Source organism: Battus philenor, unplaced genomic scaffold, assembly GCF_028537555.1.
Source record: "Battus philenor isolate CCGP_79_NKW_IND1 unplaced genomic scaffold, ilBatPhil1.0.hap1 SCAF_9, whole genome shotgun sequence".
NCBI classification, from domain to species: Eukaryota; Metazoa; Arthropoda; class Insecta; order Lepidoptera; family Papilionidae; genus Battus; species Battus philenor.
The window spans coordinates 2,991,222-3,008,785 of record NW_027181759.1 but is presented as its reverse complement, the minus strand read 5'-3'; the positions used below and the strand labels follow the sequence as shown (position 1 = coordinate 3,008,785).

The 17,564-nt window shown below is 33.5% G+C and overlaps 1 protein-coding gene across 1 annotated transcript; it reads right to left on the bottom strand.

Moving 5' to 3' along the window:
• Positions 1–391: 391 nt before the first annotated feature.
• On the bottom strand, positions 392–17,138 carry LOC137932137 (3-hydroxyisobutyrate dehydrogenase, mitochondrial). The gene is made up of 6 exons (XM_068775717.1): positions 16,946–17,138; positions 8,700–8,882; positions 7,641–7,758; positions 4,231–4,441; positions 2,151–2,307; positions 392–561 (listed from the first exon to the last, which is right to left on the bottom strand). Exons 1-6 carry the CDS (start codon positions 17,081–17,083, stop codon positions 400–402), a joined length of 969 nt encoding a protein of 322 aa, XP_068631818.1. The 5' UTR covers positions 17,084–17,138; the 3' UTR covers positions 392–399.
• Positions 17,139–17,564: the final 426 nt, after the last annotated feature.

The following is a 17,564-nucleotide window of genomic DNA, read 5'->3' as shown; positions in this document are numbered from 1 at the left end:
AAGCGATGGTAGCGCCAAACTTAAATCAAATTTTTTGGTTTTAAAAACGCGAGTCCATTATAAAGTTAATTTTGGAAAATAATATAAAAAAATAACAAACGTGCTTTAACAAAAATGTTTTTATATTTAAAAAAAGAATGAATGTAATTTTTATTAACATTATGACGTCAAAGAGTTCCAGATTTTCGAGAACATTCTTCCAAACGGATGGCGGCCGTTTTAAATATTTTGCATTAATTCTGCAAATGTTTTCAGTTACAGAAGGCTCTGCTTACTCCGTGTTGTGTTAAAAAAAATGAAAGAAGTTTTTGCGTCTTGCTGTTTATGGTAAATGTAATTTTTTTTAAGGAAATAAAGACTAAAAAAATAAAACGAATGTAGGTTTAAAAAATCTTTATTTTACTTTTTTTCGGACTCGTCTTTCAACAGCTGGAACACAAAAGAGAAGTCTTTTTGTCCGTAGCCACGTGACTGCACTATACGGTACAGCTGAGTGGCCACTGCGCCCAGTGGGATGGGTGACCGGATGCCTAGCGCCATGCCGCTTGCTAACTCCAAGTCCTTAAAATATTTTTTTAAAGTATAAGTTTAGAAAAGTTGATCGTTATTTATATAATGTAAAATTAGATATTTAATGTACATTATAACTGCCTGGAGACGAATACACCATTTTCAAGCTGTGCTATCTATCTTTTTTTTTAATAATTAAAGTGTTTTTTAAAGCCTAGCATTGGAATCTTTTTTAAAATTTTCTGAAATCCTATTGTCAAACCTATACTCTGCCTATAAAAATATTTGATGACTGAACGAAGTCAAGTCTTTGGCCTCCGAAGCTATTAAACGTTTTTGACAGACGTCAATAGTTTTGACATCTGTCATTGTTGTCAATGACTTCTTTAGTTACAATTATAAAGTCTGCTTTGGTGGAATTTTAAAAAATTAAAAAGAAAAAATTCCAAAATTAACCAGTTCAATAATAGTAATTAAATATCAACGATAGGATGGTAAATTGACGAAAAAGTGAAAAAGGTTTTTATTTACACAAAAAATTTTAGTACAGTCATCAATAGTTACGAACGCGAAGAAAGTAAGTATTATGAAACGAAATCATATAAAATTTATCATTAATCACATTAAATAAATAAAATGATAATGATCCTCCTAATGACATTAATTGAATGGTTTGTCCTAGTCTGAAGTTTAGCTTAATTGACATGTTTTCTTTAAGTTATGGTAGAAGAGGCAACCAAGGAGTTTAATGCGCGCTCATTTTAGATGGATCGACGACCTAGACCAGATTAGAAGTGTAAAAGACTATATTGCAGGAGATGAATAGAGAATAAGATGACAAGTTTTTACTACCTAAGATATTGGAAACCTAATGACCTTGTGTCTTAATTCTTAAAAACAACGGAACCTTAAATAAATATATTGGAGTCAGTGGATTTCCCAAAATAATGGCGAGCCATTTCATCAGACAGAAAGCACTCATCACTGGCTTATCGTGTATATGGAAGTATGACATTTGGTTCACAAAGCGAGCGTTGAACCTCGATACAATTTTGGTGTCTCTCAAAGCTTCTCTAATTAAAGCGTCGGCCGATACAGACGTGAACGTTGTGTGCGGTACACGAGAGCTTGTATTTTAAATCAACTCCACCATTTCGAATAAATTGATGATTTGATAATAATTTGAACAATATTTTGTTTCTCTTATTTACATACTTAAAAACGGTTCTACAATTCACTTTTTTCTTTTATTTTTGTTAAGTCACGTGAAAGGTTTTCATGAAGCAAAACTGTAAAAATGTAGAGGAAAATAGTAAAAAAACAATATTTTTTTACCCTCACTAACAACTAACGTTTAAATTTCGAATTTAGTTTAGTAGGAATATGATTTTAATTAGAAATTACATTGTTAATTTTTTGAATTTCGAAATCTGAATTTTTTTAATTGCGTTCCTTTAGTTTCTTAAATTTTATACGGCTGGTATCACTGAGTACGAATCTAAGCTAGATGTTGATTTATTCTGGTTACATGCCCTTTGCAGTACGCCATTAAGCTTAGAACACAATATTGCTTTTGAAATTTTTCTATGTCAACCGGTATGTAATATCCTTTATTTCTATGTATAGTATTAAATATTTACCTTGACCATAAGTTCGTTTTTGAAACCACCGTCATAGTTCCTGCTGGATGGCGCAGTCGGGACCAGACCGGGGACCGGGCAGTATACCTCCGTAGACCAGGACCGCGCTGATGAATTGTTTAGTACTTCCAATAACACTTGGGGATCTAGACCCATTCTGAAAGTAATTAATTTAAAAATTAAATTATAAATATCCTAACATTAGGGTTCATGAACTCAAAAAATATATGTAGTAATGCTATTGTATCAGATGTTCACAGGATGATTTTTCTAACGAACGTTCCGAAAAGAAAAATATTTTCTATTATACAGATCTGATGTTCGAGCAACGGTTTTAAGAGTTAGGCTACACTCGGAGGAACTTCAGTTCACTTATTTAAGCGGTCGTTGCGATCGCAGACCTCCATTCTCGTTCGTGTATTTTGTTAAAAAGTTCATCAAAATTAACACGAAATTCCGTCAACTGTTGTCTTGTTCCTTTAGTTTCCGATAGGAAAAAAATGTACATTTTCCGAGCGATCTTATTGAATAAATGTAACAAATATATATAAATTATGTCATACATTAAAACCAATGCAACTGTGATAAATTTGCAGCGTATAAATCTGTTACACGCGAAATTTCATATACAAGTATTGTATTTTCAGCCCATGGTATGGGCCTCCTCAAAAGATATATTTGGGGGATATACTATAATCACTATGTCTGGCAGGCGAGTTGGCGATTGCAGTGTGAATTTTGGTACGCAGAGCACGCTGCAGCCCATCTTCTGGAAACTTGTTTGTGAGAAATAGCAATTCTCTATATGATTATATATCGCGAACAATGATCGCAACGGTCGTCTACCGCCGGGCTACCACTGCTCAAAGTACACGAATATTATACAAACAAGTATAGTTAGCAGCATATTTTTCAAATTTCTGCACAATTTTCTATTTTTCTTTTCCATAAGAACCTTCGCCAAAGTAATTAGAATTTTTAAAAAGGATAATTGAAATAGATTTGGTCGTTTTCAAGTTATGACGCAACCGTTAATCTTCAATTACTAATAATTTAAGACGTAATTAAATTTGTACCGACTTAATAAGGCGCAAAGCTCTCATTTAAGGAATACTCGGGTAAAATCAAACTCTTTGTTTAAGATAACGGAATTCATATAAAAGAGCGTTGGAAATTTCGCGTATTAATAACACCGCGTAAATCTCATATAGAATTTATTCTCAGAGTTCCCTAACGTTTGGACGTAAAACGCAGGAAAAACCCGCTGCGGAATTGCCAATTCCCATTTTATACCATCGAGTCCAAGTATCAATCGACTTGATTCTCTCCAATCATATTTATATGCAAATGGCGGGATCTTTGAAGATTTATTATGACTTTTTTTTACGCTACAATCACGCGGTTGGGTGAAAAACTTGAAATGGAGTACAGGATTTCTTCAGTTCTTCGTATTGATTAATTAAATTCAGAAATTATATAATCTGGTTGAATAATAATGTTTTTAATATCTTCTTCTTTTCAGTTGATGGAAGCCTTCTGCGAGGCCTCCCCGTAAAGATAGCTGCGATGACCTGTTGTATCCTGCGACTTCTCTGGGCCTTAATTATTTCGTCGGTCTACCTAGCGGGGGAGGGGGGGGGGGAGGTTCTACCAACGCCGTGGCTAAACACTAAATTTGTATTACGAACAATTTTAATTCAACGTTGAATAAATTCAAAGCTTATGTGAAAGCATGTTTGATCAATAAAGCATGTTAAAGATCAAAATGAAGCGATCATATGCCATGAAAAAATTGTAAAATAAATCTGATTTATTAACTTGGTAAAAGAGCAGTTTCCTCTAAAATATGATATTACGTAGCATTTTGTATTTATTCGTTTATATATATGTACATAGTATGTTTGTATATATATGTATCACGTATACCCTAAACCGCCTTCTCCTTCATGTCTCTCATATCCATCCAAAGGTTGTCTGGTAGAGATCGCTTCGAGCGATAAGAACGTCTCTTGTATATCTATATAAACAACTTTTTTATTATCTACGGTGTACAAAAAAGTATAAATAAATAATAACTTACTTGATGCCCATATTCATGCATTCAGCAGTGGCCATCCCGGTGATGCCCATGAGCATGTTGTTGGTGAGCTTCGCCACTTGTCCGGAGCCGATTTGTCCACAATGGAACTGCTTCGCTCCCATCGCTTCGAGAAGCGGTAGAGATCTGGTGAAGTCCTCTTTTCGACCACCGGCCATGAAGGCAAGGGTTGCATTCTGTGCTCCCATTACACCTGTTAAATAATTTTAGATCTATATACTATAATTATAAAATTTAAAAGAAGTTTCTAGACTTATTGGCCATCAAATGTCACTATCAGTCTTGCTATGGCTTCATGAGCAGTGGCTGTTCGGCGGTAGAGGAATGATTTGTAATTGTAAGGAGCGGGTACGATTCCCGCGATACAATCATAAAGGATTTCCACTGCTTTAAAATAAGTTTCCAGAGGATGAACAGCAGCGTCATTCACATACCATAATGCCATAGTTCAATCACCAACCCGTCTGCCAAGCGTGGCAATTATAGTATATATCCCTACATAGATATCTTCGGGGGATTCCTGTGCCTGTGTGGAACGATGACGATTGATTGTAAGAGTCTAAAATTCAAAGCAACATATGAACACCGCTGTAGGTAGAGATAGTGTTACAAACTATAACGATATTGTGTTACATAGTATGTTTTGTAAAAACACGTGAAACATTGTAATGGCCAAAGCAGTGAGTACTAAGTACTGTATTGGAGTGATTAGTTGAAGTAAATACGGTATAAATTTGAAACAATATTAGTTACGTCCACTGAATAGTTCTACTATATGTTGACAAACGGAAGTCTGTATTATCAGTCACTTTCAAACATTCAGACAAGGTTCGACCCTATCAGGTACTCATGACTCTGGAGTATGTCACGAGTTTTCTTTCTGAACGTATAAGACGCTTTGGTTAGAAAATGAAGAATGATTGAAGTTGCAACACGCACACACACAAATCTACACATTCAGGGATATCGTTTCGATCGGAACAATTTTAAAAAAAAGTATTTTTATGAGTGTTTATTCATTTTAAGTGTAGTTTTTCTGGTTTTTGTGCGTTTGTATTTACATAACTTCTTTGCAGTCGATGGACGTCCACTGCAAGGCCTCAACCAAAAATCGCCACGATGACGTGTCCTGCCCTGCCCACATACAGCGACTTTTCGCAATCTTAACCATGTCGTGGGTCCATCTAGTGGGCGGACTTCCACGCGGCGTCCACCGGCTCGTGTTGGCCACTTATAAACTTTCGACTCGACAGCCATTGGTTGCACGAGCAATGTTCATAAATTAAATTACTATTATTATATATATATATATTTATATATTCTGTCCGATTTATGAGAAGGGCTTAGTAATATGAAAGATTACTTGATATTTGTAGATTTTTTAAAAGTTTGAATCAAAGAATTGCACGCATAGTGTTAAGTATCACAAATAATTGAAGAATAGAGTGTTTTTAAAACACGATTGAGGAGATAAAAACCGAAACAAAGGTCTCGAAGGCTATACCGGAGAAAGACTATTCTAAGGACTGGAGAAAAGTGTTGCCAAAAGTGTGTTTTATTGGACAGGGGTTACTTTGAAATGGATGAAAATCATTTTACAAACAAATTCGCATTACTTTATGATCAAAGTATTACATTAATCGACAGAAAATGAGATTAACATTCACTTTTATAAATATGTTACACCTGTCTACCACGTATTTATTTCTGGACAACAAACTATGCATATTGTTACTGTACGTTTTTATGTTACTAGATATGTTGTAACAATCGCGCTTAACCCTTAAATGCATGATGATGAAAAACTTTAACATACCACTATGAATACAATAGAGTACAGTAAAAGCATAGTATTGTACATCTGCAACATAAGGTTTCTTAATAAATAAGTATAAGAATTCTTATAAATATTTTTTTTTCTTTTTTCCCTGCATTGTAGAGTACTTATCTGCAAGATATATATATTTTAAGGTATATATAAGAAGGAAGGCGATGAAAGCAAGAGGGAATGAAAGAACAAAATGAAAGATATTGTGAAGGAAAAAAGCTAAGAACAAAAGAAATTGAGAAGAATGAAAGTGAGTGAAGAATAAACATAAAAATTTGAAAAACTTATTTATAAACAAAGACCCCGATCCCAACAAATTAGAGGTACGAGAGGCCTCCAATAGCGAGGGCCATTTAAAAAAAAATTATATCATTAGAAACGTAATTACTTTTTTAATATCAAGTGATGACTAATAAATTAATTTATGTTTTTAATTTCAGTATAATCATATGTTTTGTTTGCATTGAAATTACGCTTGTTATCTGTTAATGATTTAATTATTGTTGCCATGTCATTATGCTCCTTATGCCCTTGTCATTGGGTGTAACGATAACACGTTATCTTGTTAACGCGTGTGGCAATACAAGAACGCTTTTGTGTCGGCAAATAGGTCGTATCTCTGAATGATGTCAAAATGGCTTCGTATTTGTATGAACGTTGCTTTCTTTTATTTTTCTTATCTTTTTGTATAGAATTGAGCTTTGAAATAATTGTTATTTTCAGTTTTGACGAAATGTTTTAATATTATTTGTATGAAAATTTATTTAATGCTTTTACATATATTTGTAATAATCCTGTATCACTCTGAAATGTTACAATAATGTTTTTTGTGATGAATGACAGATAGTAAACAATAATTAATTTTAATATGTAGCAATCCGAGTTTTGAAATATATTTTTCTTACTATATTATAATTCCGTTATTTATATTTGAATTTATTGTTTTTTAGATATAGTATATTATACAGCACCCGGCAATAAATATTGCACATCGACCTTTGGAAAGAGACAATCGGCTAATTTAGTAGAGCATTATCTCTGTCCCACACTACCTATGTGACGTTTTGTCAGTCGTGCGACAGAGATAATGCTCTACGAAGCCGAAATTAGATCTTTTTTTCATTTAGGTCGATGTGCAATATTTATCGCCGGGTATTGTACTTTAATTAATAGCAAGTGAGCTTTATTTTTACACCTGTGACCAATGAATTTCATTTAATTTTCTTTTACGTATATGGCTTCAAAATTGAAGTGATCTTAACTTAATAGTTGTTGTATTGTTTCTAAAGGTTTATAATATTTAGCTACACCATCATTATCGTTTCAGCCAAAGATCTTTAACAGCTGGATATAGGCCTCTCCAAAGATTTCCTATAAGACCGGTTGGAAGAGGTCTGTATCTAGCGCCTTCCGAGTGGAAACCTGAGAGCGGATGTCCAACGCTGGGCGTGCTGGTCCGATGTTGCTGTTTTGTGTTGTTGTTGTCATTATTTTAAAACCGGTAACAGTTTATTTTGTCCTATATGTTAAGTGTCATTAGTCTGTATAGTTTCCATGTAAGTACCTCCCGAAACTGGTGCATCTATGAAGTTTACTCCACCATCTGTCGCGACGGGGAATATTTGTTTCGGCACGTTAGGGTCCACTGTGCTGGAGTCAATCAGGAGTGCGCCCTTTGTTGCCTGAAAGTTTTTTTTTTATTCAGTTTCTACAAATAATTCAACGACCAGTTACGTGGTAATAACATTTTTTACATGCAATTATTCTAGAAATTTCTTTTTAGCCGATGGACGTCCATTGCAAGGCATAGGTCTCCCGCAAAGATCGCCAGGATAGCTGCTCCTGCGCAGCCTGCATCCAGCGAATTCCACGAATCTTAATTATGACGTCGCTCCACTTAGTGGGGAACCTAGCCACGCTGCCTTTTCTATGTTGCAATATATTAATAAGTTGTTTTATATTACTTAATACTGAACATATATGTTTATATATCTTAGTAGTATTTTTGTGTTAACGTCCTTAAGAGTAAAATGTGAAGGTACATTAAAGAATCATTAGTATTCATAATTTTAGTCGTAAGACGACCACTGTTAGAAACCTCTATATTTCCAATAAGACCAGTGGGAAACTGCTTGACTTCTACTCCAGAACCTTATGGGTCAAGTGGTTATCTGTTCTGCTCGCTATGTGGATTTTTCACTTACTATTCTACTTGACAATTATTTAGACTATGTACGTTACTTTCATTCGTCTATTGGTCTCGAATAATCGACCCTGTATCAATTGAATATTTTATAATACATATCTAAAGAAGTTTCAGGTTTATGCGCGGATATCAGTTACATATAATATTAAAAAATACAGGGTGATAAACTACAGGTGTAATGGTTTTAAGGGGTGAATGTACAGCTTTTACCAGCAGACAGCTTCAAAGTTTTTACATCTATTTTCAATTACCACGTAAAATATAATTATGCTGAAATACGTTACATTAATTATTTTTTTCTATCGGAATGTAACAGGCCAATTACTTTTGCGAGTATAAAGTCTTCAAGAACAGATGGTGAGTAATAACTTATTTTAGAAGATACATTTATGTAGTAAGTAAAAAAATTGTACTTACATGTTTGACAACTCCATCTTTACCCAAGTAGGCTTCGAGTACAACTTTGTTGCTGGGCAGGATGGACACCACCACGTCAACTCCGTCCACTGCCGCCGCGATGGAATTGGCTCCGGAGATCCCGTTCTTGGAAGCCGCTGTTAGAGCCTCCTTCGACGGATCATAGCCTCGGACATTAAAGCCCTAAATGAAATGATTTTTAACATTAAATTCCAAAAACCGAATGATCGCTTGCAAGAATGACTTTATTATAGTAATCACCTGTCAACTACATTATTAAAAGGTATAGTTTTGCCTTATTTATAATAAATATATTTGTTATTAAAAAATAGATGAGTAAGGTAATTATCTAGGCGCCTTTATAACTTTTCTATCTTAAACACTGTAAAGCTTAAACATAGTATTATTTTACGGTAAAAGAAAATTAAAGATCGATCATCAGAGAGGCCTTATGCCTTGCAGTATGCGTCTATTAGCTGATATGATAAGCTGAATTGATTTATTTATTAAAAACAAAATCATCATAACAAATATCAAAAGATTGATTATAAAATATATTTCAAGCCTTTAAACTCTTGAATTGGTAAATAATTAAGCCTTTTTATAGTCATATTGGATATGCAGTCACAATAGAAGCTACATATATAATCATCATATAGCTAACGCACGTGTATTGACATCCATACAAACTAACAAATGTTTATTCGCTGTGATTCTGTTAAGAAGCCCTTAAAATTTGCTTATAAACTATCACAGGATTAAAAACATAAATATTTAAAAGTAGCAGTCTGGAAGTAATGGTGAAGGAAGAGAGGCGATGTATGAAAGGTAAATGAATTAATGTAAGTAATAAAAGATATTGTGAGGAAAAATAGAATAAGAGGAAGATGTTAGGATGGATATAATATTGGGCAAATAAAAAATCTAATAGATTAAGGCGTTACTTTGCGGAAGTAGATTCTAAGTAAAAAAGGAACTAATATATAGCTACTTCCGCTATGCAGCAGTAGTCGTGCAATGAAGTGCACCGCCCGCCAGCCCGCTGATAAATGCGCATGCGGGAAACAATGCGAAACACAACTACCACCATTAATTCACTCAACATGTATTTTAGCCCTCCACGGGGCATCCTCAGAGTAATGTTACACCGACCAGACTCGGTCTTTGGCACTGGCACTTTCTTAGAAATAAAATATAACGTTGATAAATTATTAAGCTAAAATTGTTCTTTGTGTACCCCAGAAGAGGTTTCAAAAATGGGTACTTATTATAAAAAAAATATTACTTGACTAATTGTCATAAATCAACCACTCAACTTTGTCTATACAAGCATTTTATTTTAGGAGGCTATTATAGAGTCACGGAGTTAAGTCAAAATTGGCCAGTATAGTCGTAAATAGCATATACTCCAAGTGATTACTGATGCAACAATATAAAAGATGTTTAAGCGAATTTTTTGGATTAAATTTTTGCCAAATCATCGTAAACTTTGCAATAAGAGAGAAGACTTGATTTAATTCCAACAGTTTCTGGTTAACTTCACACAACAGTGTGATATTTCATTTAGGACAGGGGAAACTTTATTCTCATCATCATTATATCAGATTTTAGATGCTTAGAGCATGGCATATGCCTCCAATGATCGCTGCGATGCCTGCATCTAGCAATTTCCAGCCTTAACTATGTACGTATGTAATGGAATCAGGCGTTACCTCGCGGAAGTCCATCCTAAGTAGGAAAAGTACCAATATTTAGCCACTTCCCACGTGTTTGACTCTGTGTTTGGCACTAATCGGTGTAACATAACTCCTGATGCCCCGTGGAGGGGTGAAACACGTGTTGAGTAATTTGGCGGTGGCGGTTGTGTGATTCGCATTGTTTGCCGCATACGCATTTATCAGCGGGCTGGCGGGCGGTGCATTTCATTGCACGACTACCACTGCATGTGCGAAAGTGGCTAAATATTGGTCCTTTTCTTACTTATGTATGTATGTGTTTGCTTAGTGAGGTGCCTACTCACGCTGCGTCAACTGGCGGGTGGTCGCTACTCGAAAAACTTTTGCTTTAGTGGCCATCGCCTGTACGAGCCATATGACCCACCAACTGCTACTTCAGAAGAAAGCTTCTCTATTTTTAAGATATGATAAGCTTTTCTGTAAAAATGGTCATAAATCGCAAATACACGCAGTCTTGTATGTATATAACCAAGCGGCTTAAATAAGTAAAATTTCATGCTATTCGACTGCGTACCGTGGTGGAAGCCGACCTTTCGCGCCTGACCCATCTGCACAATTTAACATGCCATCTGCATAAATTGAAAAGATTTCAAATTAAAATTTTCGGTCGAAGCGACCCCTTAATGGCGTTTTGACCTAATTTTTTTTATTAATATTTAATAACCAATTTAGGAAACCCTTTACGGAAGGGTATTTATACTGAAATTTTAAACAGGGGCGATCAAGTTCTGAATAAACGATCTGAAGGTTGTTATTAATATTTAGCCTGCTTAAAGTACGCGACAAATAAATATATGTACACCATTAGTGTATATACTATATTGAATGTACTTTTGTATAAAAAGCTTTGATTTAATATAACAGGTTGTATTTAAAAAAAAATATTTATTGTTTGTGTATCATGTAAACTGATGGAACCGCAACACAGTTAAGATGAAGGGTCCTGCGTTGCCGGCATTCAGCGACTTCGCAACCTTAAATATACTGTCAGTCCACCTAGTGGAGGGGTTACTGTCTCCGCGTCTACCGGCTCGTGGTCGCCAATTGAGAACCTTTCAGACCCAAAAACCTTCGATTGCACGAGCGATGTGTTCCCCTCCACTGCCACTTAAAACTAGCAATTATTCCGATACTTAGAATTGTTTAAATAATTGTATTATATATTATAACTAGCTGATCCCGCAAACGTTGTTTTGCAAAAAAAAGTTAAGTTTTTAATTAACAAATGTAAGATAAGGGTTGATCGTAGAGGAGTGAAAATTTAGGTTTGTATGTATTTTTGCATCCTGTATCATAATAAAATAAAAACCAAAAAAATTGTCTAAAAAATTAAAAATTAAATTTAGGGGTGGACCACCCTTATCACTTAGGGGTATGGAAAATAGATAGTAGCCGATTCTCAGACATACTGAATACGCATGTAAAATTTGGTAAATATCGGTCAAGCCGTTTCGGAGGAGTTCAAGTTCGAACACCGTGACACGAGAATTTTATATATTAGATATTGCATTATATTTATAACATGTATTAAACCTTATTTATTATAAGTATATATGGTATATACTTATGTATGTATGTTTAAGTATGTATGTCTATGTATGATTATGTTCATTCGTTTACGAATATGTATTTTTATACACGTAAACTACCCTTTATTAGTACTTTTACCTTTTCCATGCTATGGTTGTCTGTAAGAGATTGCCTTGTGTGATAAGACAGCCCATTGTACTTTTTTGTATATTATTGTAAAACTTATTAAATGTATCTTAACGCGTACAATAAAGAATATTAAATAAAAATAAATAAATAATGTATTATTACACAGCGTTGGTGGATATAAATAGCGTAAATCTTGTCAAAAACTACCTAATTTCAATACAAAATGCTTAAGAACTAATAGTTCAAATGTAACACCTGTAGGGTTCTGGAGGTATGACGAAGTGAAGCGATGTATGGAAAAGAATGAAAGATAATAACAAGAACAACAGAAGAAAAAATGGTAGACATTAATAAGGATAAAAGTTGAGCAATAAGATAAAAGATATATGTGAAAGATTATTATTGTAAAAATAGTTGTTGTCCACATAAAATAGGGAGGGTACGAGAAGCCCTAGAAATTGGGCCATAAAAATATATAAGGTGTTGAACTAAAAACTTACGTTAAAATAAATCTTAATATAGGTTGATGTAGTGGAGAAAATCTTTGTTCTTTTTCATTTATTTTTTTACCAGTGACATAACATTATCACTTCTAAATTATTCTTGCATTTAAATAAATGAAACGTAAACATTTGCCTATGATTATCTATCTCTGCATCGCACAAGGTTGTTTCATAGATAATGTTTATTGCTTCAATTTCGACTTTATATGTATGTATATAATGTTTGAATAAATATAGTTAAACACGTCACCTAGTGATAAGAGATAGCACGACATTTAAAGCCTCTCAAAGTAAGCAGTGATACCAGGCAACTCTTAATATTAATGTGCACTTGAAAAGTCGTGTAACTGTCTGAAAAAATCAAGCTATCAGGAATAATAAAAAAAGTTTGGGTATTTTTTATCTGTCAACAATTTGTAGGACATTGTCTTACGTCCAATGATATCGTTATAGTGGAACTAAATATATATTACGATATAAGCGTAGATTTTTTTTTTTGGAAAAGGCAGAGATCTTTTATTCACGGATCCTTCTGTTCGGTGAACTCATGTCAGATGAAGTTGTGGAAGCCTCAAGGCTAACAGCATTAATCTCGTCAGAAACATTAGATATAGATCCTTTATATTAAATTTTGAGTTTACTTCGGAATAATTTGAATATTTATATTTTATATTTGAAATATTAATTTGTTATACTTAGATGTCGCTTCTTCCTGACACACGTTCATTATGTTCAATATGTACCGATATGTAACCGACTTATTTTATTTAAAAAATTATCCTAGACCTTATAATTTTTCTTCCTCTTTTGTCATGTTGGCAGCGGAATTATTAAATCCAAGGCGCTAGCATGGAGATCTTTATTTATTTATTAATTTTGAAATACATAGATTACTTTCTGTTAGGTGCTCTAGTGACGATCCGCAGAATAGGTGTCTTGCAGTTAAGAAAAGGACGAATATTTAGCCACTTCTGCACATGCAGTCGTAGTCGTGCAACAAAGTACACCGTCCGCCAGCCCGCTGATAAATGCGTATGCGGCAAACAATGCGAATTACACAACTGCTACCGTTAAATCACTCAACACGTGTTTCACCCCTCCACGGGGCATCTTCAGGAGTGATGTTACACCGATTAGTGCCAAACACAGAGTAAACTTTGTGACTCTGTGTTTGGCACTGCATGTGCGGAAGTGGCTAAATATTGGTCCTTTTCTTACTTAGGATGGACTTCGGCAAGGTAACGCCTGATTCCATTAAATATTTAAGATCTTGCAATGTATTGGCGTTCAGTTTCACCAACACTTTTCTCTCTACCATATATAAAGCACATTTTTTTTAATAGCACATTTTAAATAATTCTCCTGATGCTGTTTTAGAAGACCCACAGTTTACAGTTGATGTAATGTTCCACAAATGAGTCGATTGTTCTTTGCAGGTCTAAGCCCTTCAAAATGTTATAGAGAGATATCACTGTTATACCTCTCGCTCCTGCTTCTACCGCAATCAAATTCAGCACAAATTTATTTCCAAATATTTCCTTGACATAATCGTAGTGTTTGTTTACGTTAGTTGTGTGGTTTTTATCTAAGCGGAAGGTCAAATTTCAACAATAGACTAACAATTTTCCTTATAAACAAACATGTATATAAATATATATATTTGTGTGCGTGTGTATTTGGTCCCATTTTCGGGACCTTTTAATATATTACGCTATAAGTTTTTCACAACTGTTTTGTTATTTCCAAGCCTCTTTTTTTTCTTAAGATCATTGATTTATTCATCTGTTACCCTTCACATCTCTTCCATTCCTTTCCATACCATTTTACCTATCATATATCGCCTCTCTTCCTTCGCCTTCTCTCCAAAATATTGTAACAATTCTTAGTTTTATTTTTAATATTTTTTTAAAATATTTATATTCATTTTAGTTGTATTTTGTGTCGGTTATTTTATTATCGTTTATTATTATAAATCTCAAAAAGATGTGTTATGCCTCGAGTATACCAATACCTAGCTTTGCGTCGTTTCGTTTTGCGTTTTTTTTTAATTTTCTTTTGTTTTATAAAAAATGGCAACACTTTAGTTTCTAATTGCGCCATGCCATTAAAACTCGGAGATTCCCTTTCTGACTAAAAATCAACGCAATTTTAATAGTTTTATTTTCACTTTGTTTTGCTAATTTTAGAGTTCAGTTTCAATTACTTAGTGTGTTGTAATGTAGCATGTAGTTGTTAAAAAAAGCACAACATAGCTTTTTTTTAAAAGAGAATAAAAAATTTATATCAATTTTTTTGTGTTGTTTCTGGTTACAAAAAAGGTAAATATTATTCCAATTTATTTATTGGCGGAGTTATATTATTTTTGCTTTTTAAATGCTTACTTTGTTCAATTTTCTTTTTAAATTTTCACTTTGCGGCGTTTCAATTTGCGTCGTGTTTTTTTGGAACGTCATCACGACGCAAAGTGAGGGATTGGTGTATTTCAGAAAGTAATGGCCCATGGCATAGTTACCCTAAAGTAATGTAATGTAATGGTTTATGATGTTTCAGTTGAGGTTTGCGGGTTTTCGGAGATCAGTAAGGGCTGTTTAGTTACTTGACGTGGCCGTTTGAGTGCATACGAACCCGACGAGGCTCTAAAAAATGCCCAAACGTTCCAACATTGACAATTTTTTTTGCGTGAAATATAGTTGCTTCCTTTTAGTTCTAGAACAATTTGAATTTTAAAAGGACGGAACTTCATAGGTTTTTTTTTTAAATTCTATGAATAACCAGTTTTGCAAGTCACACTGAGAATGCTCTTTTCCATATTGAATGTTGTGGATTTTCACGTAAATTGCTTTCAACCTGTTCAATATTTGCGAGTTTTTGAAGAACGACAGGTTTATGGCCTTGGAGTGTTCTTAACCCAAGTAGTTGTGCGTAATCTCTGCGGTCAGGAACAAATTCAATTTATATAGGTCCATCGTTTATCCGTCGAATACACAAGGTGTATACAAAATTGTTGACGTCCAGTTACGTAAGCATCATTATTTTCAAAAAAAAAAAAATGCCACAATGACGGACGCGCGATGCTCATTCGACTACAGCAACAATGTGACTGAGAAATCAGCATGGTCAGTGATTCCAACAGCACTACCCTCTCCCCGCATCGCTTATTACTTTTTAAAATAATCGTATTTTAAAACATAAATATGCAGGCAGACAACCTGTACTGTCATAGTTTTTTATGTATTTAATAGAATAAGCAATATCTGTCCGCCCTGTGACCCTACTTTGTTTACCTTGACCTCCTTGCGGAGTACCTAAGTATATGATAGCAGTCTTACTTTAAACGTTTTGTTTATGCTAAGTCATGTTACCCTTTACCCATTTAAAAAAAAAACTATTTGCAGATTTGAATTTTATATAACCGTATAATCCGTTATATAAAAATAAATGGTTTCCGGAATAATAAATAATATAATGATAATATAGAAACAAAAAAAATTGCAATGTTCAGATTACTACAAATTATAATTAAATTATTATTTACTATCTGTTCCTAGACTTTATATTGTCTGAAGTTATTCTGTTGTTTTACAATAGTAAATAAATAATATAGCATGTGCCATAGTGATTACTATACACAGATATACATTAACTAAGGAACCTTTATAAGTATTGCTAACAAAATTAAAAATAATAAGTGCTCATATATATAATAAACGTATATAACTTATAAAAAAAATTCTGGGTTAAAAATGAGATGTTTATATTATAATCTGTGATGATACTATTTAATCTGTTTAATAATCGTCGCTATTTATTACATCTCGCTTTATCGCATACTTTCTCTTTCTATAAAGTACGGATCGAAAGAGACAAGTGTAAATTAATCGTTCAATGTCACACGACTGGTGTTGATAAAGTTAACCAATTAATATTTATCTCATTATAGAATAGTTAAACTGTTTTTATGTGAAGGTCGAATAATAAAATAATATTATAAATAAAAACACGATATTAGAGTAAAAATATTTATAATGTAAATTATTTTTAATTCATAATTAGATGTACGCTTTTGAAAATGTCAAAGAATTTAAAATTTATTTAAGGATGTTAATAATTTAAATAAACAAAATTAACTATCATTCTAATAAATAAGTCTATAAAAATCACTAAAAAATCGCGAACAATGTTTTCTTAATCATTACTTCACGTAGTTATTTATTACTTTCGGTAACAGGTTTGGCATTTTTTACCGCAGATTATGTATGCGGCCACGCCAGTTTTACATACATTAAGCATTCATTGATATTCAGAATTTACGAGAAAATATAAGTTAAATCAATCGTGTAAAATATACCTTCTTGACTAGATTGGCAGCCATAAATCCACCCATATTTCCGAGGCCCAGGAACGCGACATTTTTGTCAGCTTTTGAACTGAAACCTCTTTTCGATACTGTTAACAAACACCGGGCGGTAACTGCGCCAGCCGCCATTTTGGATAACTATTTTGAAACACGTACGACACAAGCGCGCGCGCTGACCGACTGACTGACGAAGTCAAAGGAAGTAAACAAGATACGTTCGATTCTTTCGCTCCAATGATAACGTTTTAAAACGTCAAAAAAAGTAAAAAAAAATAGTAGATTTTTTTCGTGTTTTTATTTTAATATTGAGATCACTGTTGCAATATGTTTGCGCGTAGTTATGTAAAATAATAAATATATTTATGTCTAAAATTTCGTGAAAACAATATTATGATAGTACATAGCCGAAATATATATGACAATCTGGTTTATCTACATAAATAAAATAAAAACTTTAATAAAAATAGTGGAGTACATTAGGTTAGTACCAGAAATAAAGAAAAGCTAGTTTAGCCTTTCTTAGGTCTTCATAAAATTAGAAACTATTTACAGTATATTCCCATGTAATGTCTTAATTATTTTGTAATAAATATAAGAAGTTCATAAAACA

Bases quoted from the DNA above. Each gene is read 5' to 3' on its own strand.
- LOC137932137 (XM_068775717.1), bottom strand. From the start codon at position 17,083: ATGGCGGCTGGCGCAGTTACCGCCCGGTGTTTGTTAACAGTATCGAAA. The intron at 4,442-7,640 runs GTACTTACATGG...ATTATTTAACAG, and splicing joins AGATGCACCAGTTTCGGGAG to GTGTAATGGGAGCACAGAAT. The intron at 562-2,150 runs GTAAATATTTAA...AAATATTTTAAG, and splicing joins AAAACGAACTTATGGTCAAG to GACTTGGAGTTAGCAAGCGG.